The sequence below is a fragment of the Mobula birostris genome, chromosome 23 (assembly GCF_030028105.1).
Source record: "Mobula birostris isolate sMobBir1 chromosome 23, sMobBir1.hap1, whole genome shotgun sequence".
NCBI lineage: Eukaryota > Metazoa > Chordata > Chondrichthyes > Myliobatiformes > Myliobatidae > Mobula > Mobula birostris.
Window position 1 is genome coordinate 21,301,826 of NC_092392.1, and position 23,089 is coordinate 21,324,914.

General features: G+C 42.6%; 1 protein-coding gene across 1 annotated transcript in view; it reads left to right on the top strand.

The window, feature by feature from the left end:
* The window catches only part of itih2 (inter-alpha-trypsin inhibitor heavy chain 2), a 108,227-nt gene that overhangs the window by 20,400 nt on the left and 64,738 nt on the right, over nt 1–23,089 (top strand). Inside the window, exons 3-4 of the mRNA XM_072241813.1 lie at nt 3,586–3,618; nt 9,741–9,913. Coding sequence (XP_072097914.1) covers nt 3,586–3,618; nt 9,741–9,913 — 206 coding nt within the window. The remainder of the gene's footprint in view (nt 1–3,585; nt 3,619–9,740; nt 9,914–23,089) is intronic.

The following is a 23,089-nucleotide window of genomic DNA, read 5'->3' on the forward strand; positions in this document are numbered from 1 at the left end:
AGAGGTTTTGAGTGAGACCCTTCATTAGGACGGGAAGGGAAAGGGAAAGAAGTCAGAGTAAGGAGGTGGGGAGAGAGGAGGGAGAACAAGCTAGAGTGTAATGGGTGAAGCCAGGTGAGCGGAGGAGGGGGATGAAGTAAGAAGTTGGGAGGTGGGACGTGGGAAAGGTAAAGGGCTGGAGAAGTAGGAAGCTGATAGGAGTGGAGAGAGGACATGGGAGAAGGTGAAGGAAGAGGGGCACCAGGGGAGATGATAGACAGGTGAGGTGAAGAAGTAAGGGGGAGGTGTGAGAATGGGTATTGGAATAAGAGGGAAAGAGAGGAGTAAAAATTACTAGGTTGAAGTAATCAATGTTCATGTCATCAGGCTGGATACTACCCAGATGAAATATGAGGTTTTAGTTTGTAGCACTTCAAGTCTTTAGGAAGGTATAATGGCATCCGTTAGTCTCGCGAGGCCATGGATCTGCGCCTGGAAAGTCTTGCTTCAGTCCCTCCAGGGCGCAGGCCTGGGCAAGGTTGTATGGAAGACCGGCAGTTGCCCAAGCAGCAAGTCTCCCCTCTCCACACCATCGATGTTGTCCAAGGGAAGGGCAAGGGCCGATACAGCTTGGCACCAGTGTCGTCGCAGGAGTTGTCAGAGCAAGGTTGAAAGCAATGTCAGACTGCCTTAGGGACTCCAGCTCCGGATTTGTCCTCAGGGTTTACTCCCGAAGCCTTTCCCATGGGTGGGTATGACTGCAAGGCAGCGAAGGTTTGAAATCGGAGTTTTCCCTCTGTTAGATGGGCTGCCTTCCCAGGCTGATGAGCTCCATCTACCCAAAGCACTGGTTTTAAGGCGCCAGGACCCGCCTTCACCCCTTCTCCTGTCAGTAGAAACAGTTCCGCCGGGCTTAGAGGCTAAGCCACACAAGAAGGCCAGGAGTTGGACTTGGTTGTCAGAGGCTATTTGAGGCGCATGCCATGAGGAGCACTTTTAGGTAGTGGGAGTCTGTCCCCACTACCACTCCTCGGCTTGACAACCTTGGAACCAGAAGGTATAATATTGTTTGCTGAGAAGAGAATTGGCAACCTTCTCAACTTACACAAAACATCTCTAACTTTTGGTAGCCACTTGCCTCTTTTCCCCTTCCCCTCCTAATTTATTAATCTCTCCCATCTGGTAGCCCTCTTACTCCTTCTTTTCTCCTTGCCTGCCCTCATGATCTGCCCATCGCCACCCTCTGGTTCCCCACCCCATTCTCTTACTCAATTGTCCTCTCCTATCAGACTCCTTCCTCAGCCCTCTGTCTTACCAATCACCTTCCAGCTTCTCACATTAACCCCTCGCCCCACACTCACCAACCTTCCCTCTCACCTGATCTCACCTGTCACCTGCCAACTTATATACCTTCCCACCCTTCTCCTCCCTCCCCACCTTCTTATTCTGGCTTCTGCTCCCTTACTTTCCAGTCCTGATGAAGGGTCTCAGCCCAAAATGTTGACTATTTATTCCCCTCCGTAGATTCTGCCTGGCTTGCTGAGTTCCTGCAGCATTTTGTGTCTGTTACTCAAGATTTCCTGCATCTGCAGAATTCTTTGTGTTTAAGAATCTTCTGATTGAGATTGAAATGGCAACTGCTAAAAGGCTACTTACACTGTTAATTGGGTACTTATCATTTTTTGGCAAGTTTAACGGTCAATTAATGTGCCAATCCAGAAAATTTCTCAAAGCAACAGGGAATCTCAAGCCAAGGTGCTGCTGTGTGAATCAGTGTGACTTGAAATTGTTACAGATCTTCACATTGCACCATATAGCGATTGAATTTACTGATAGATCTGTTCATTTATTGAACACAAAGCAGGAGCAGCTGAATTTCACCTCGGGCCCACGCTGCAAATGGCTTGTGCAGTAAACTGATTTTATTTTTTCCAGGGATTAACTCAACACTGTCGCAGAATAAGATGGTGCTGCATTTTCCTTCTTGTAAACTGACTGAGGAATAAAACAGCTCAGTTTCATTCCAGTATATTACCAATGCTATGGTCTGGTAAGCAAGCCAAGGAATATACTTGAATACTTCAGGAACAGAATTCACTGATGGTAAAATGTGTGGCCAAGACCACTAAAACTCACCTTTTAGGTGTGCTTGCATGCAAATAATGTCTTCATTCATCGAATTAAATGAATCATAGCTTCCAAGAAGTCGCATTAAAAATCTCCCAGATATACATTATTCGTGAAAAACAAATCATAAAGTGCCATTTTTATATTTTCCAGTATTTATTCTTCACCAATTTATCATCCATGGTGGATTGTTTACCTTAGTTAAAGAGTGCTTGCATACAAATAATATCTTCATTTGCAGAATCAAATTTAAAGATTAGTTTTATTTGTTATACATATGTTCATTGAAACATACAATGAAATGCGTTGTTTACGTCAATGACCAACACTGCCTGGGGATATGCTGGGGGCAGCCCACAATCGTAGCCATGCTTCCAGTGGCAATAAAGCATGCCCACAACTTACTCACCTTAACCAGGCTGAGGGAGGAAACCCACTCGGTCACAGGGAGAACATACAAACTCCTTACAGACAGTAGGAATTGAACCTTGGTGCCTGGCACTGTAAAGTGTTATGTTAAACACTACACCATCGTACAGACCTTAATGTATCACAGAATCCACAAAGAATTATTTAATATCTCCTATACATACTGTACATTATTCATGAAGAACAAATTTAAAAAGTGTTATTTTTGATGTCTTTCATTATTTATTCTTCAACAATTTATCCTCCATGATGGATCATTTACCATAATTCAAATAAGTTCCAAGTGCTGAGGAGTGAAAATCACCCATCATCAGTCCTGGTTAATCCTATAGATGCTACCACCAAGAAAACTCATCAGCACTTTTACTTCCTCGGGAAGCTAAAGAAATTTGGCATGTCCCTTGTGATCCTCAACAATTTTTATCAATGCGCCATAGAAGACATACTATCTGGAAGCATCACTGTTTAGCGTGGCAACTGCTCTGTCATGACGACAAGAAACTGTAGAGAGTTGTGGACACAGCTCAGCACATCACAGGAACCAGCCTCCTCTCCATGGATTCTGTCTACACTTCTCAGTGCCTCATTAAAGCAGCCGACATAATCAAAGACTTCATCCACCCTGATCATTCTCTCTTCTTCCCTTTTCACATTAGGCAGAAGATTCTAAAGTCTGAAAGCACGTACCAACAGGCTTAAGAACAGCTTCTAGCCTGCTGTTGTATCTATTGAAGGATCTCCTAATATAATAAGATAGAATCTTGACCTCACAATCTGCCATGTTATAACCTTGCACCTTATTGCCTGCCTGCACTGCACTTTCTCTGTAATTGTTACACCCTCTTATTGTTTTCCCTTGTGCTATCTTGATGCACTGCTGTACTGAAATGACCTGTATGGGAGGCATGTAGGACAAGTTTTTCGCTGTATCTCAGTACGTGAGACAATAATAAGCCTATTCACCAAGTTAAAAATATTTTCTATTGTTCTCAGATTCCCTGAACATAAAGAAAATTTGTTTTGCTAATATTTCATCCTTGTATTTGGCAGAGAAGTGAAGATGGAGAAGATGAAGAGGAGGAGGTGAGATTTTTCTTCTCTCTTTTCCTATAGTGTTTTAAATTCCTGCTTGGTTTAACCATTACCTATCTACTGATTGTTGTGTTTACACGACCAGAGGGTTATTGACATCTGTGCTCTTACTAATGTTTTGCTTTTGTAAATAATTTATATGAATGAGTGTCACAAGTTTGCTGCTTTTTGGTGTATTGCTAAGTTGAAAGGTTGGTCAGGTTGTTTAGTGAAACTGCCTTGGTTTTCTCCCTGAAGATGGAAGTACAATTAATTATTTTCAACTTCAGTTTCTATCTTTTTGGGATCCTACTTTAACGGTGGAATTGCTGAAAGGATGAATGAATTTATGAATGGGAGAAATGAATCGGAATCAGGTTTATTATCAATAACATATGATGTGAAATTTGTTTTTTTGCAGCAGTACAGTACAATACATAAAAATACTATAAGTTACAATAAGAATAAAGGAAAAAAGGAAATAAAAAATGCCAAAAGTGAACATAATAGTGAGCTCATGGGCTCATTCAGAAGTCTAATGGCAAAAGGGGAAAGAAGCTGTTCATAAAACACTGATATGCTTCCTCAGGTTCCTGTAGCTCCTCTCTGATGGTAGTGACAAGAAAGGGGCCTGTCCGGGATGGTGAGGCCCTGAATGATTGACGCTATCTTCCTGAGGCATCGCCTTTTGAAGATGCCCCCAATGATGGGGAGGCTAGAGCCGACGATGAGGCTGGATAAGTTTGCAACCCTCAGCAACATTTTCCGATCCCGTGTATTTGCACCTCCAGACCAGACGGTGATGCAGCCAATCAGATTGTTCTCCATGGGTTACAGGAAGAAAGAATGTGTTACTGAAATGACATGGTGGATGAATGGATGAATGAAGTTGGAACCAAGCAGTGTAGGCAGTTAAGATTGGCGGATTATTTCCCCATTCTGGTTGTGTTAGATTGTTATTCTAATCTGAACTTCAGAGCAGGTTGTGAGACATCTTCACAAAGCATGTATCATCAACAAACTGCACTCTTTAATCCCTGACCTGAGTCATTTTCCCACAAATCCCAACGAACCAGGACAATTGAGAATATCCAATGGTACTTATTTGTCCAATTGTTTAAGTTTTTTTCCATGGGATCACGAGGGAATCAATAGAAATATATCAACTTGTCTCCTGTGGCCCAACCCCACCAACTCTCCATCCCCACTTACAAACTCCAGATGAATCTCCACTGCTTCCCAGCAACTTCCCTTCTGGAATGTTGGATTTGTGAGGTTCATGGGGTCTTGTTTTCCAAGTTGTCTAGTTTGTGTCTGCTGCAGAGAGGAAACTAAGTGGCTTTTGGGGTTTTCTGTGTGGTGATCCACAGATACATAAAGTCCAGGCCTCCCTCTCCTGTATCTCCAGTTGTACCGACTTGCTTAGTATGAAAAATGACACAGGTCATGAAATATTGAGAGTAGTTAGTGGTCAATGACGTTGGGTTATACAGATATCTACACCATCAGCTATGCAGAACAAGTTCAAATACCATTTCACTAACCTGTGATAATCACTCTCCTTTTCCCCTCCCCCCTTTTTAATTTCCACATTCTAGTGGCTCTTTCACAGCCTCTATTCTCCTCCCCCACCCTCATGACCTCCCTCTGGTTCCCCACCTCCTCCCATTTACTCCCTTGTCCTTTCCTATCAGATTTCTTCTTCCACAGCGCTTTACCTCTTCCACCTATCCCCTCCCAGCTTCTCCCATCATCCCCACCTCCCCCCCAGCCCCACACTCAGTTTCCTTGTCACCTGGTTTCACCTATTGCTTGCTAAGTTGTACTCCTCCCTACCTGCCTCATCTTCTTACTCTGGCCTCTGCCCCATTCCTTTCCAGTCCTGATGAAGGGTTTTGGCCTAAAATGATTATTCCCCTCCAAATGTGCTCCATGACTTGCTGAGCTCCAACAGCATTTTGTGTGTGTTGCTCAAGATTTCCAACGTCTACAGAATCTCTCGTGACAAACACAAACCCATGAGCTACAAAAGTCACAGAGATTTACAACTCAAAGCAGGCCTTTTGGCCCAATTCATCCAGGATGTCTTCCTCAGCTAGCCTGTGTTTGGCCCATATCTGTCTAAACATGTAGCTATCTAAATGTCTTTTAAACATCGCAATTGTACCCACCTCTACAACTTCCACTGGCACTCGTTCCATCTACCCACCACCCTCTGTATGGAAAAGGCTATCCTTCTGGCCCCTTATAAATCTTTCCCCTCTCATCTTAAATCTATGTCCTCTAGTTTCAGACAACCCTGCCCTGGGAAGAGGACTATATCCATTCACCCTAGCAACACACAAAAATTCTGGAGGAACTCAACAAGTCAGGCAGCATCTAAGAAGAGAGAAGGCCATTCCCCTTACCTATGCCCCTCTTGAATTTATAAATCTCTTTAAGGTTTCCCATCAATCTCCTACGCTCCAGTAAAACAAAAGTCTCATTGAAGCTATCCAACCGCTCCTTATAACTCATGTTCCTAAGTCCCAGGATTATCCCCATGAATCTTTTCTGCATCCTTTCCAGCTTGGTAACAGCTTTCCATAACTGGGTGACCAGAGCTACCCACAATACTCCATATAGTCTCATCAGAGATTTGTACAGTTAGCAAACAGGGAAATAACTCGCCAATGTTAATTGCCCACATTCTTGGTTTCTGCCAGATTCACCAATTCATTCATCAGTTGCATCCTGTCAATTATACATTCTCTCATCCATGCTTCTCGTAAACTATTTAACACTCCCATTCGTAAAATTATTCATCTGTTCACCACATCCAATACCTTCTGACCTCTGAGGCCTAAGTTCAACATGAGCTGGAAATCTCTTACCTTTGCTAAAAGAAATAAATTTGTGCCAAATAACTTTGGACTACTTCAACAAAACAAATTGTCTGGAAAGTAATGCAAATTGCCTTTTCCAAAAGTTCAAAGCCAAACGTTGTGGTGCCGCCAACATTGCGGCCTCCCTCCCAGATGAGCTCAATCAATTTTATACTCGGTTCGATGTCACTAACTCTGAGCCTCCGAGGAAAGCCACCGCTACAGCCTGCAACCTGGTCATCTCTGATGCCAAGGTACACAGATGTTTCCAACGAGTGGACAGTCGCAAGGCTGCGGGACCGGACGGCATCCCAGGGCGAGTACTTAGGATGTGAGCAGCACAACTGGTAGGTTTGTTTACTGACATTTTTAATCCCTCCCTCTCCCAGTGTAGAGTGCCTTCCTGCTTCAATTTATCCACCATTGTCCCTGTACCAAAAAAGACCAAGGTAACATGCCTGAAGGACTGGCGTCCTGCTGCACTCACCTCAATAATAAGCAAATGCTTTGAGAGGCTGGACAAGGATTAGATCTGCAGCATGCTACCACCCACACTGGACCCCCTACAACTTGCCTACTGACACAACCGATCGACAGATGAGGCAATGGCCACTGCTCTACATACTGTCCTTACACATCAGGAGAAGAAGGATGCTTATGTGAGAATGCTGTTCTTGGACTACAGTTCAGTATTCAACACCATAGTTCCATCCAGGCTCAACAAGAAGCTCAGAGATCTCGGCCTTGACCCTGCCTTGTGCAGCTGGATCCTGGACTTCCTGTAAGGTGGCCAGCAGGTTGTAAGAGTGGGCTCCCTCACCTCCAATCCTCTGACTCTCAATACAGGAGCCCCTCAGGGCTGCGTACTGAGTCCCCTCCTTTACTCCCTGTATACCCACAGCTCTAATCTGCTAATTAAATTTGCCGACAACACTACAGTGATTGCTTTATCTCAAGCAATAACGAGGTGGCTTACAGGGAAGAAGTCATCTCTCTGACACAGTGGTGTCAAGAAAACAACCTCCCCCTCAATGTTTCAAAAAGAAAAGAGCTGGTTGTGGATTACAGGAGGAATGGAGATGGGCTAACCCCTATTGATATCAATGGATCTGGTGTTGAGAAGGTAAACAGCTTCAAGTTCTTTGGCATCCACATTACCGAGGACCTCACGTGGTCTGTACACACCAGCTGTGTGGTGAAAAAGGCACAACAGCACCTCTTTCACCTCAGACAGTTGAGGAAGTTTGGTATGGGCCCCCAAATCCTAAGAACTTTCTACAGGGGCAAAATTGAGAGCATCCTGACTGGCTGCATCACTGCCTGCTATGGGAACTGTATCTCCCTTAATCGCAGGACTCTGCAGAGGGTGGTGCGGACAGTTTAGCGCATCTGTAGTTGTGAACTTCCCATGATTCAGGACATTTCCAAGGACAGGTGTGTATAAAAGGGCCAGTAGGATCATTGGGGACCCAAGCCATCCCAACCACAATCTATTCCAGCTGCTACCATCTGAGAAGCGGTACTACAGGATAAAACCAGGACCAACAGGCTCCGGGACAGCTTCTTCCACCAGGCCGTCAGACTGATGAACTCACACGGACTTGCGTGTACTCTATATTACATTGACTGTTCTGTTTATTATAAATTATTATAAATTACCATGATTGCTCATTGCACATTTAGATGAGACGTAACGTAAAGATTTTTACTCCTCATGTATGTGAAGGATGTAAGAAATAAAGTCAATTTAATTCTCTTCTGGAAAGTGCTGTAGGGCTATTAAAAACTTCACACCATCTTAAATTTTCTTCCCCCAGGCAGTTAATCTGATCAACCATTCTAGTTAGCCTCCACATCCATTGCCCCATCACTTCACAACACTGTAGTCACTTTAAACCACTTTTTATGCTGCTTACATTGTAAATGTATGCTTGCATTTATGTACAGTATTTGTGCACATTTTATTCATATCCATATTTAACCTCTAATTTTATTTTTATATAATTCTTTATTCTTTATTGGGGCAGCGCGGTAGCATTGTGGTTAGCACAACACTATACAGTACAGATGACCCCGGTTCAATTCCTGACTCCTCCTTTAAGGAGTTTGTACATTCTCCCTGTGACCACGTGCGTTTCCTCTGGGTGCTCCAGTTTCCTCCCATAGTCCAAAGATGTACCGGTTGGTAGGTTAATTGGTCATTGTTAATTGTCCGGTGATTAGGCCAGTGTTAAATTGGTGGGTTGCTGGGCTCAAAGAGCCAGAGGGGTCCGTTCCATGTTGTATCTCAAGAAATAAATAAATGTCGAAAGTTGTGTTTTGTTGCATGTCATCCCCTGACCAACACAAGACAGCAAATTCCTAATACAGTGCATGTAAACCTTTATAAAAGTTCATAATAATTTTATCACTGAGGTTCATCACCATCCAGGACATGTCCTCTTCTTGCTGCTACCTTCAGGTAGGGGGTTAAGGAGTTTAAAGACCCACATTCAGGAACAGCTTCGTCCCCCTCTATCTTCAGAATTCTGAATGGCCCATAAACACAGAAACCTGCCTACTAATCCTTTTTTTTTTCCACTATTTATTTATTTTATAATTTATTGTGATTTTTATGTCTTCGCATTGTGCTGCTGCTCCAAAACAACAAATTTCACATCAGGTAAGTCAGTGGCGTTCAGCTGGGTACTGATCTTGGTTTCCCCTCATTCTCTGCTGCTCCGCAGAAAAAGCAAACTGGGAATTTTATAAAGTATAGTTTAGAATTATTTTAATAGTGGGGTGGCACAGGAGCATAGCGGTTAGCGTAATGCTTTTAAGCTCAAGCAACTCAGGTGCAGATACCGCCTCTGTCTTTAAGGAGTTTGTATGTTCACCCCATGACCACGTGGGTAACCGTCAGATGCAGTGTGTTCCTTCCACATCCCAAAGATGGATTAGTAGGTTAATTGGTGAACGCAGCAGGCCAGGCAACATCTATAGGAAGAGGTACAGTCGACTGTACCTCTTCCTATAAATGCTGCCTGGCCTGCTGCGTTCACCAGCAATTTTTATGTGTGTTGCTTGAAATTCCAGCATCTGCAGATTTCCTCGTGTTTTAGTAGGTTAACTGGTCTTTTGGCTGTAAGTGGGCGGTTTGGGGTCATTGGACCAGATTGGTGGTTTATCCTGTTGTATCTCTAAAATAAATAAAGATAAAACCACACACTGGAAATTCATTCCTTACAGAAATACGACTGTGTTTATTAATCACTTTCATTTATTCAATAGGATCACGCCGATGACCAGGTCATTATTCAAAGCTACAAAGTTAAATCCGTCATCACTTCACGCTTTGCTGAAACAGTCTTTAGTACGAAGGTGCGTAACAAGGAATCGAGTGCACAGAATGTGGAGTTCAACTTAAAGATTCCCAAGGGAGCGTACATCACGAATTTCACAATGTGAGTCCTCAATGTAGAGAAACAGTTTATGGTTTGGATTCCTGGGACGGGAGCATCATTAGGAAGTGAAGAGTGACGTGTGATACACAATGGATATGCCTAATCTATCAGAGGTTATTGTTTCAGAGTAAGATCTCTTCATGATCTCACATGTGTTCATTCAGAGACATAGTGTGGTAACGGGCCCTTCTGGTCGACTAGCCTACACTGCCCAATTGACTAATAACCTACTAACCTGTACTTCTTTGGAATATGGAACAGTTGTTCCAAGTGAGGCAACACTTCACCTGCAAATCTGCTGAGGTCCTCTATAGTGTCCAGTGCTCCCAATATGGCCTCCTGTGCATTGGTGAGACCCGTCCTAAATTAAGGGGCTGCTTCGTTGAGTGCCTCCGCATCATCTGCCACATGGAATTTCCTGGTGGCCAAACATTTTAAAACTCAGAATCACATTCCCATTCCGACATGTCGGTCCATGGTCTCCTTTTGGACCATGATGAGACCACCCTCAAGGTGGTCGAGCAACACCTTATACTGTATTCCGTCTGGGTAGACTCCAACCCAAAGGCATGAATATCAATTTTTTCTTCCAATTTTAAAAAATCCCTCCCCCTTCCCTCTTCTTCTATTCCCTACTTTGGCCTCTTATTTATTCTCACCTGCCTGTTATTTTCCCCTGGGTCCCCTCCTCCTCCTCCTTCTCCTGTGGTCCACTCTCCTCTCCTATCAGATTCCTTTCTCTCTGGCCCTTTACATTTCCCACCCTCCTGGCTTTGCCTATTGCTTTCTAGCTCTCCTCCTTCCCTTCCCCCAACCATCTTATTCTGTCATCTTCCCCATACCTTTCCAGTTCTGAAGAAAGGTCTTGAGCCGAAATGTCGACTGTTTATTCATTTCCATGAATGCTGCCTGACCTACTAAGTTCTTCCAGGCATTTTGTGTGTGCTGTAAAGGATTTCTAGCACCTGCAGAATTTTTCATGTTTATAATCAATTAGGCAAATTGTTTATTTACACTGAAAGTGGTGGATGTCTGGAATGCATTGCCAGGGTGGTGGTAGAGGCAGATACAATAGAAGAGTGTAAGCAGTTGTTAGATGTACATTATATGCAGAAATGCAATGATATGGAGATTGTATGGGCATAAGGGTTGAGTTCAGTTAAGTATTTAATTATTAGTTTAATTAATTCTGCACAACATTATAGAAACCTGTAGAATATTCAACGGCCTAGATACAGTGGACACGGAAAGGATGTTTCCTATAATGATGGACTCTAGGACCAGAGGGCGCAACCTCAGAATGCAAGGACATCCCTTTAGAACAGAGATGAGGAGGAATTTCTATCACCAGAGGGTAGTGAATCTGTGGAATTGGAGGCTGTGGAGGTCAAGTCATTGGGTATATTTAAAGTAGAAGTTGGTAGGTTCTCGATGAGTAAGGGTGTTAAAGGTTATGGGAAGAAGGCCAGTTAATGGAGTAGAGACAGTTAATAATGGCAGAGTAGACTTGAATTGCTGAATGGCCAAATTCTGCTCCTATGCTTTATGGTCTTATGATCTTATGATGAGCCAATGAGCCTGTTCCTGTGTTGTACTGTTTGTTTCCTGCTCTATCTGAAAAAGAAATTAAACAAAAACAAAAGATCAAAGAAGCCATAGATTTGCCCAAGTTTCCCTTACACTACCAGGAAGGATTAATTCTCACTGAGCGTGTGTCTAAAATTAGTGATTAGTTGCCTTGAGACAGAAACCTGAAGATTAAATTGCATATGTAATATTATGTCATGAATCCTTAGAAAAATAACTCATTACTGAGAAAGTACAAAGGTTTCTGTGAAAAAAATTGGACTCTGGAATTTTTTGTTTTATCTGCCTATTTGCTCTTGTAAACATTCTCGCGGTTGTCCTTCAAGTTTGACTGTTCAAAATTTAACATTGTTAAATGCAAGTAGATTAGTAAAAACAAGAGAAAATTTGCAGATGCTGGAAATCTGAACAACACACACAAAATGCTGGAGGAGCTCAGTAGGCCAGGGAAAAGGATAGAGTCAACGTTTCGGACCGAAACCCTTTGACAGGACTAGAGAAAAAAGCTGAGGACTACGTCATTATTCAAAGCTACAAATTTAAATCCATCATCACTTCATGCTTTGCAGAAACAATCTTCTGTGTAGGTGAATAAAAACATACTTTTAAAGTGAAATTACACAATGAAAATTTTCTAGATGGATTCTGGAACAACTGTATTAACCCCATTCCTTCATCTTCTGCCTGGCTTCAAATCCTATTTTAACTGAACCTGCCCAGCGATAGAGAAAGCAGAAATTACAGAGTCCTGCAATTCTCTAACATCTTTAGCAATGTCAGGATGTTCCAGGGCACATTATAACTAACAAATTGCTGTTTGAAACTTTAGTCACCGGTCTAATGTCAGAAACAAGACAGCCACGTTACACACAGAAAGCTCCCACAATCAACAATGTAAAAAGAACATGAGGAAGAGAAACAGGATTCTGATTAGATTAGAGGGCATGTGCTAAACTTCCTCCCCCTCCGCCTGCTTAAGACCCCTCTCCATTCTTCCACTTCCTTTGTCTCTGTTGCATTTGTTCTGATAAAGAGATATTCCCCACAGAAATGTCTTCGTCATTCCTTAATGGGGACTTCCTCTTTATTCAACTGTGTCCTGGGCCACATGTCATCCAATTCCAGAATATCGGTACTCACTCCTTGTCCACCACAATATAGGGTTCCCCTGGTCCTTCCACAACACCAGACTCCATGTTCAATTGATGATCCCGCAAAATGTCTGCTAGCTTCAACAAGATTCCACCACTAGAAACATATTCCCCCCACTCCATATTCCAAAGGGATCAATCCCTTCACAACTCCCTGTCTCTTCCAACCACTCCACATCTTAAGGTATTTTCCGATCATCTGAATGAGATAGCAATACCAAAACCAATCCCAATGCCAAATGCCACACATTTTCCTCTGTTAACTATCACTCATTTCATGTCAGTATTTCATTCCTAATCCAATTTTGTTTGACGCGTTCATGTGGGACACCTTATCAAAGTCTTCCTGAATGGCCAGAAGCATGCTTTTATAGGAATGACATGATTAAACTGGAAAGAATGCAGAAAATAATTATTAAGGTGTTACCAGCACTAGAGGCTTGAGTAATAGGGAGAGGTTGCCCAGGATCAGTCTTTGTTCCTTGGAATAAAAAGAGATTAAATAAATCAGCATTTCAAACATCCATTGTATGAGAAAGTAACACAATCAAAACCCAAAGAACCTGCAAGATCTGATGAGGTATGTGTGATGTGAGCTTGTAGAGATGTTCAAAATTATGAGAGGCATAGATAAGGTGTGCATTAACAGTCCTTTTGCAGGGTAAGAGAGTCCAAAACCAGAGGACACAGAGTGAGAGTGGAAAGATTTAAAATGGACCTGAGGGCAAATTTTTTGTGAAGAAGGTGATGAGTATGTGGAACGAGCTGCCAGAGGAACTGGTTGAGGCAGGTACAATAAAATCATTTAAGAGGCACTTGGATGGGCCCATGGAGTGGTGGGGCTTAGAGGGATATCAGCTAAATGCTGAAAATTGTGACCAGCTGGGTTAGTACTAAGATCCGTATAGACTGATTGGGTCAAAAGGCCTGTATCCATACTGTACTGCTCTATGACACAATGACCACATCTACTTTTTTTCTACTTTTTACTCTGCTGGACAAAAGGTTCATTAAACATGATTTCATATTAATCCATGTTGACTCTGCCCATCCTAGAATTATTTTCTAGTTGTCCTACCATTGTTTCCTTAATAATAAATTGTACGTAATAATACATAACTATACCCTTACTACTAATGTCAGGCTAAAGTACAGGAGCAGGGAGGTACTACTGCAGTTGTACAAGGCCTTGGTGAGACCACACCTGGAGTATTGTGTGCAGTTTTGGTCCCCTAATTTCAGGAAAGACATTCTTGCCATAGAGGGAGTACAAAGAAGGTTCACCAGATTGATTCCTGGGATGGCAGGACTTTCATATGAAGAAAAACTGTATCGACTAGGCTTGTACTTGTTGGAATTTAGAAGATTGAGGGGGGATCTTATTGAAACATATAAAATCCTAAAGGGATTGGACAGGCTAGATGCAGGAAGATTGTTCCCGATGTTGGGGAAGTCCAGAACGAGGGGTCACAGTTTGAGGATAAAGGGGAAGCCTTTTAGGACCGAGATTAGGAAAAACTTCTTCACACAGAGAGTGGTGAATCTGTGGAATTCTCTGCCACAGGAAACAGTTGAGGCCAGCTCATTGGCTATATTTAAGAGGGAGTTAGGTATGGCCCTTGTGGCTAAGGGGATCAGAGGGTATGGGGGGAAGGCTGGTACAGGGTTCTGAGTTGGATGATCAGCCATGATCATACTGAATGGCGGTGCAGGCTCGAAGGGCCGAATGGCCTACTCCTGTACCTATTTTCTGTTTCTATGTTTCTATGTAAATGGTCTGTTGTTTCCTGTTTACTTTCTTCTCCCTTTCTTCAAGAGTCAGATTGCAGTTACTACCTTCCAATTGATAGGAAATATTCCCAATCTGCAGAATTTTGGAAGATAACAAACAGTCCATCTTTTATCTATATAACCAATTCTTTCAAACATTGACCTGCACATCGTCAGATCTTATACATTGCCTTGGTCTTGGGTCTTGCTTCTCTTTCACTCTAGATCATTCTTCTTCACTATTTCCGAGGTTCCGTGACTTATACAAATACGATATGCTTGAGTAATTTATCTGTTTCACTTTTTCACTATTCCCCAATGTAATTTCTCCAGTTTAAGTCTGTGACAGACCCAGATTAATTTATCCTAATTTTTTCCATTTTATGTATCAACAGAGGCCTTTTTGGTCCCTGGTACTGTACTCTAATTATTAGATTATCATTATATTCTAATTTCCTTCACCTTACAATTTTTGGTCCTTTTTTTCTGAAGTTTTCCAATTCTTCCTCTCTTTAGCAATATTATACACCCTTCCTATCATGTTCTGTGATCTCTGCCTTCTGTGGATTGCTACAGTTTGATCACCTTTTCATTTGGGTTTTGAGCCTTAAAGGGATATATATTGGTAAATTAGTTTGTTATTTTTACACCTTCAGCAAAAAACTTCATTTTGTCTGCCATCCATACAGATCAGTGCATTGAGTTAGTACAAGGGAAAACAAGAACAGGATGCAGAATAAAGTGTTGCAGATGCAGAGAAAGTGCAGTGCAGGTAGACAATAAGGTGCAAACTCTTGTCAAGGATGATTATGAGGTCAACGGACCACCTTATTATTCTGGAAACCATACAACAGTGGGATAGAAGCTGTCCTTGATCCTGGTAGTATGTGCTTGCAGAGTTTTATATTTTCTGCCTGATGGGAGTAGGGAGAAGAAAGAACGCCTGGGGTTGGTAGGTTTTTGATTATGTTGGCTACTTTAGCAAAATGCATAAATAAAGAAGTGTATTTGCTGTTACTGATTTTATAATTCAATAGGTTTCAATAGCTATCACTGGGTACACTTAATGTCAGAGAAATGAATACAATATACATCCTGAAATTCTTTTTCTTCACAAACATCCACGGAGACAGAGGAGTGCCCTAAAGAATGAATGGCAGTTAAACATTAGATCCCCAAAGCCCATAGCCCAATATTAGCTATTGTGTTATACATATAAATGCCATTTGCCAATCTGCCCTGACCACTCTACGCCTCATACTCTTGTAGTTTGCTTTGTTTAGATTTAACACTTTCAATCTTTATATAACATTCTATCAAACTATTATCAAATAATCTTACTAGTGATGTTGAATGTGGTGTGATTTGTTGCCATAGCACTAGCAATAACTCTCCATCTTCTTTTCAAAGTCATGTTTTCTCGTGCCATCAATGGTTTTGGTTTAATGCTCCCCTTGCACCTCTGACTTTGGAATTTTCTGCCCTGTATTCCTTCTACCAAATTGTATGACCATGCACTTCCCTGGACTATATTCCATCAGTCACTTCTTTGTCCATTCTCCCAATCTGTCCAAGTCCTTTGCAGACAGCCTGCTTCCTCAACACTAGCTGCCTCTCTACCTATCTTTGTATAATCCGCAAACTTAGCCACAACGCCATCAATATCTTCATCCAAGTAACTGACATATACCATGAAAAGAAGCAGTCCAGCACCAACCACTTAAGAATGTCACTATTCACAGGCAGACAACCAGAATAGTAGACAGCAGTCGATCCCAGGGGATCATGGGTTTGCACCTCTGGTGGACTGTGTCATCTCCAGGGCGCAAGACTGGGCGGGAAGATTTGAAGAACCGGCTGTTGCCCATGCAGCAGGTACCCCCTCTCCATGTCACTGAGGTAGTCCAAGGGAAGGGCAAGCACTAATGCAGCTTGGCACCAGTGTCGTCACAGAGGTTGCCAGAGTGAAGTTGTAAAGTAAATCAAACTGCCTTAGGGACGCTGGCTCCGGATTTCTTCCTTGGGTTTTACTCCTGAAGCCTTTCCCATGGGGGCGGGGTATGGCCTCAAGGCAGTGGAGGTTTAAAATCAGGGTTTTCCTTCTGCCGTCCAAGGATGATGAGCCCCATCTGCCCAAAGCAGCTGGTTTAGAAGGGCCAGTGGTCCACCTTTGCCCTTTCTCTTGTCAGTAGAAACAGTTCCACCAGGCCTAGTAGCTAAGCCACACATGAAGGCCAAGAGTTGGACTTGGTTGTCAGGGGCTGTTGTGTCGCACTTTATAGGTAGCTTATCCACACTACCACCACTGGCTATGACAACCTTATGAAACAGACAACCAGGAAAGGCCCTGTTTATTCGCAAACTTTGCCTCCTGGCAGTCAATCAATACGCTATCCATGCTGGCATCTTTCCTGTAATACCATGGGCTCATATCTTGTTCAGCAGCCTCATGTGTAGCACCTTGACAAAGGCCTTCTGAAAATTCAAATAAGCAACATCCACTGACTGTCCTTTGTCTATACCTGCCTGTTGTTTCCTCAAAGAATTCCAATAATTTGTCAGGCAAAATTTCCCCTTCAGGAAATCATACTGACTTTGGCTTATTTTTTTATGTACCTCCAAGTACCCCCAAACCTCATCCTTATTTATTTATTCATTCATTCATTTATTTATTTGTTTATATATTTATACGCATGGAATAGGCCTTTCTAGCCCTTCGAGCCATGCTGCCCAGCCATCCCCCAATTTAACTTTAGCCTAATCATAGGACAATTTACAATGACCAATTAACCTACCAACCAGTACGTCTTTGGACTGTGGGAGGAAACAGGAGCACCCAGAGGAAATCCACATGGTCACGGGGAGAACATACAAACTCCTAACAGTCAGTGTCAGGAATTGAATCTGGGTCACCAGTGCTGTAAAGCATTGTGCTAACCACAACGCTATAAACTCCAACATCTTTCCAACCACTGAATTCAGGTTAGCTGGCCTATAATTTACTTTCTTCTGCCTCCCTCCCTTCGTAAAGAGCAAAGTGACATTTATAATTTTCCAATCCTCCAGAATCTAGTGATTCTTGAAAGTTCATTACTAATGCCTCCACAGTTTCTTCAACTAACTCTTTTAGGACGCTGATCCAGGTGACCTCACCACCTTCAAACTTTTCAATTTCCCAAGCATCTTCTTAGTAACAGCAATGACACTCACTTCTGGCCCCTGACACTCTCTCATTTCTGACATGCTGTTAGTGTTTTCCACAGTGAAGACTGACACAAAATAATTATTAAGCTCTTTATTCCCCCTTTACCTCTCTAATATCTTTTTCCACGGTCCTACATCCATTCTCATCTTTTTTTTCACTCTTCATATATCTGAAAAAGAAATGTTGTAATCTCTTTTATATTATTGGCTAGCTTACCTTCACATTTCATCTTTTCTCTCTTTATAGCTTTTTAGTTGCCTTTTGTCAGTTTTTAAAACCCTCCCAATCCTCTACCTTCCCACAAAATTTTGCTATATTATATGGCCATCTTTTTTGCTTTTATGCTGTCTTTGACTTTTGTTGTCAGCAGCAGTTGCCTCATCCTCCCTTTAGAATACTTCTTCATCTCTGGGATTTACCTTTTCTGCACCTTCTAAATTGCTCCCAGAAACTCCAGCCATTGCCATTCTGCCGTCATCCCTGCTAGTGTCCTCTTCCAATCGGCTAGCTCCTCTCTCATGCCTCTATAATTCCCTTTACTTCACTAAATGCTGATACATCTGAGCTTAGCTTCTCCTTCTCAAATGGCAGGGTGAATTCTATCATATTATGATCACTACCTCTTATGTTATGTTAGTTCCTTTATGTTAAACTCTCCAGTCAAATCTGGGTCATTACATAACACCCAATCCAGAATTTCCTTTTCCCTAATAGGCTCAACCACAAGCTGCTCTAAAAAGCTATCTCATAGGCATTGTAGAAGTTTCCTCCCTTGGGATCTAGCACCAACCTGATTTTTCCAATGTACCTGCATATTGAAATCTGCTATGACTATCACAAAACTTGCGCTTTTTAAATGAATTTTCTATCCCCTATTGTAATTTGTAGCCAACATCCTGCCTATTGTTCAGAGGCCTTAATATAACTCCCATCAGGGTCTTTTTAATTTACTTGCAATTTCTTAACTCTACCCATAAGGAACCTACATTTTCCAATCCTTTGTCACCTCTTTTTATGGATTTGATTTCATTTTTTACAAACTGAACCACACTGCACTCTCTGCCTACCTGCCTGTCCTTTCAATACAATGTGTAACCTTGGATGTTAAGCTCCAAACTGTAATCTTCTTTCAGCCACAACTCAGCAATGCCCACAACATCATACCTGTCAATCTCTAACTGCACTATAAGATCATCTACCATTGATTGTCTAAAATTATCAAAGTAACGAAATTTACTTTGGTCTTTGAACTTTGAAATACAATGGACAAACTCTTATGAAAGACGTGACTCAACCTACATTTTCCATTGCCTCAGGAAAGCAGCCAGTCAGGCATTCTTCTGCTCCCTCCCATCAAACAAATGATACAAAAGCCTGAAATCACGTACCACCAGGCTAGGCTCAAGGACAGCTTCTATCGCATTGTTATCAGACTCCTAAAGAGATCTCATACTTTGAAAGATGAACTTTTGAATTTTTGATCTCCCAGTCTACCTCGTGGTGGCCCTTTTACTTTATCTGCACAACATTTTCTCTGTAACTTCAGCATCATACATTCTGTTTTCTTTTTATTTCCTCAGTGTGATTACATATGGCATGATCTGTCTGGATGGCATACAAAAAAACACTTTTCCCTGTTTATCAGCACATGTGACAATGATAAACCAATATCAATAAGATATTTAGGAGTAATTCTATGGTCTCAGAATAATGGGTGATTGTCAGAAATTGAGCAAGAGATCGCTGATTAAAGATTAAAGATGGGCTGTATTTGTCACATGTACATCAAAGCATACAGTGAAACACATTGTTTTGTATTAAATCAGACCAGCAAGGATTGTACTGGGCATCCTGCAAGTGTTGCCACACTTCTGGCACTAACATACCGTGCCCACAGCTCACTAACCCTGATCTATTGTCTTTGAAATGTGGAAGGAAACGGAAGACCTGGAGGAAGCCTTCACAGTCATGGGAAAACATACAAACTTCTACATCCAGCAGTGGGAATTGAACACTGAATTACTGCTGGCTCTGTAAAACATCACACTAACTGCCATATGACTGTGTCGTCACATCCACCTGAGATCTGTGGCTGCTCATTCACCGAAGTCATCCAAGGCTGACGTAATTAGATTATTGGATACGCGTTGAGCCAGCATACTTAGGAGTGTGATTTCTCATCCATTCACCTGTTCAAAGCCTTGCCACATTACCATTAATAAGGGGTTAAGCACCTTCTCAAAATGCTGCCATTCATGTACAGGGTATCGTTCTGACAAAGCTGATGCATAGCAGTTTGATACAAGGATCTAGTGCTTTCCTGGCGTATTTGACGAATAAACTTTTCTCAGGCTTCCAGCTGGGTACAGGTATCAACTTTAACCAGTGTTTCGATGACGCACTCTGCCATCTTCATCAGGAATGATGCCTAGGCATATCTAGTCAGGTGGTATACATACACCCGTCGTCCGTCCTTCCTGATTGGTTAGTCCTCGTCCGATCTAGTTTCTACTGTCCCAGTTTGTTTATGATCAAATTCCACATCTTACTTAGAGCGAGACCTTCAGCTTTGTTAAAATTCTTTTCCTCTAGTTTTATTTCAATGGCTTCCTTCACCAGGAAGTCCCAAAAGCCACTAGTGCGGCACAGTAGTTTTATGCCATCGAAGTCAATCCTATAGCCATTGTGGATGCAATGTTCTGCTACCGCTGAGTTCTCCAGGTAACCCAAACAGATACACCTTTTGTGCACTTTGATGCGGGTTTCCACTGTGCGTCCCATCTGGCCGATATACACTGCTCAACATTCACAGGGATCCCGTAAACGCCAGTCATGCTGAGTCCCAGGTCATCTTTGACCTGCATAAGCTGTGCCTTGAGCTTCTCTTTGGGTTTGTGGATGTATTAATCAATTACTTCTTCAGGATCTTGGTGCTCCTTCCAAAAACCATGGAAATATAGGAAAGTCAGGCGGCAGCAACGGATTCCTCCTCGTTGTTAGGTTTCCTGGTTTTTCCGTCAGCCCGTCTAAGGGTCCAATTGATTTCCTTCACCTTGCAGCCATTCTCTAGGAACGTAATGCATAATCATTTTATTTCCTGGTGGAGACTCTCCTGGTCTGAAATACTTTTTGCATGGTTAATCAAAGTGGAAAGAATTGCTGTACATTGGGAGGTGTGAAGGTGGCTGTTATTGTTGAGGTACAGGTCCATGTGAGTGGGTTTATGATAGATGCCATGTGCAAGGCTTCCTTCTGGTTTCTGTCGTATCAGAATGTCCAGGAACAGGAGGCAACTATTCTTCTCCATCTCCATGTTAAATTGAATGACTCAGCATGACTGGCGTTTACAGGATTCCCTGTGAATACGGAGCAGCATATATTGGCCAGATGGGACACATGGTGGAAACCCGCATCAAGGAGCACAGGTGGTGTATCGGTTTGGGTTTCCTGAAGAAATCTGTGGCAGTGGAACATTGCATTCGCAGTGACCATAGGATTGACTTCGATGGCACTAAACTACTGTGCCACGCCAATGAGTTTTGGGATCGCCTGGTGAAGGAAGCCATTGAAATAAAATTAAATATAAAGAATTTTAACAAAGTCAATGGTCTCACTCTAAGTAAGATGTGGAATTCAACTGTAAACAAGATGGGACAGCGGAAACCTGATTGGATAAGGACTAACCAATCCGGAGGGATGGATGACAGGGGTATAAATACCACTGGACTAGACATGCCAAGGCATTATCCCTGATGAAGATGGCAGAGTTTGTCATCAAAACATTGGTTAAAGTTGATACTTGTACCCAGGTGGAAGCCCAAGAAGAGTTTACTCATTTTGATACAACTTTAGAGCTTTGGTAGGCAACCTTTAGACACTAATTAAGAGTCAACCAGCAATATGCGAACCTAAAGTCACATATCGAGCAGACCAGGACATTTACTTCTTTGAGTAAACCAGCTGTGTTCCGCCCTTCAGGCAATCAATTTATGTTTTTTTCCAGGTGATTAAGCACATTTAGTTTTAGTTTGAAATGACCAGTTTCAGATTTATATTAGATCACTTCCTGTGCCATCAGGAAATAGGAAATAGGAAAGCACTTTGGCTGGCAGAAGGCCAGAGGTTTGTGTCAGGAGCTAATGAAGTTTCTGTCTAAGGCCGTCTTGTTGTTTCCCCAGCAGAAGCATTGCTTTTTCTCTCCAGATTCACTATTGAGTCTGCAATAAACTCAAGGAGCTAGGACGCTATATCCTGACTCTCATGTCAGTTTTGAATGGAGTTTGGCAGTTTGGCTGACTGTCTAGTTGATGCACAACACCTCAGCAAGGGCAGTACAGTGAAAAAGCAGAGATCAGGTTTTGCTACAGGTAAAACCTTATTACATCCGAAAGCTGCATTACAGAACAGGAACAAGGCAATAATGCTTCTGGGTGTTACTGAACATCTGCAGCAACAGCTAGTGCGGCAGCAAGAGCTTGCACCGAGGCAGAGGCAGCAAAACCATACACTTCATTTGCTAAGAAGGAGGCGAAGCTTAAGATGGGAAAAGCAGAACTGCAATTAGAAGAGGCAAAATCAGGCCGAACTAAGTGCACTTACCCTTCAACAAGAGGCAGCTGCAGCCACTGCACAGGGTGAGGCCTCAGAGGCAGCTGAAGAAATGGAGGGAGCAAAGAAGTTGGGAAGAGCCAGCAAAGCAGTTTAGAAAAGGACATTGTGGAATGTACAGGTGAATACGTAAAAACACAGCTTGAACTTCACACATCGCAGAACCAAGTAGCTTTTCCTAGCACGTCCCTAACTTCAGCATTTCCTGATGGCAACTTTATTGCATGGAGGTCTCCTTCAGGAGATGGCTAAAATCGACAACCCAACAGAAGCAGCAAGCCACCTGTTGCTGATGATACATTTATCGATATCCTCATACCTCTTCCCAAAAATTCCAATACAAAGGCCCACCACAGGGAGAATGAGCAGCAGACGGACACTAGGACAGATCGCCACTGAACACTACAGCCCAGTCAAATATTCCCCAGAACAAGGCAGCTTCCACCAGCCCGGAACCTGCAACAGAACACCTTGCACGATATCTGGCTCATCTTGACTTAGTGAGCACAAGCATTTACCAGTTTGATGACAAACTTGAGAGCTACAGAGCGTGGCAGCCATCATACAACAATGCCACTAGGGAGCGCAGCCTCACAGCGACAGAAGAGTTGGATCTACTGACAAATTAGCTGGGCAACGAATCCAGTGAGATTACTAGAGGACATGCTCAGTGCATGTAAGTAACCCTGTTGCAGCTCTAGAGAAGGCCTGGGAACGGCTTCAGGAGTGCTACACCACACCAGAAATTATTAAGAAGTCTCTATTACAGGATTTAGTAGATTTTTCTAGAATCTCTGCCAAGGGCCATGTCAAGTTATGGGAACTGGGAGACCTTCTTATGGAACTTCAGTGTGC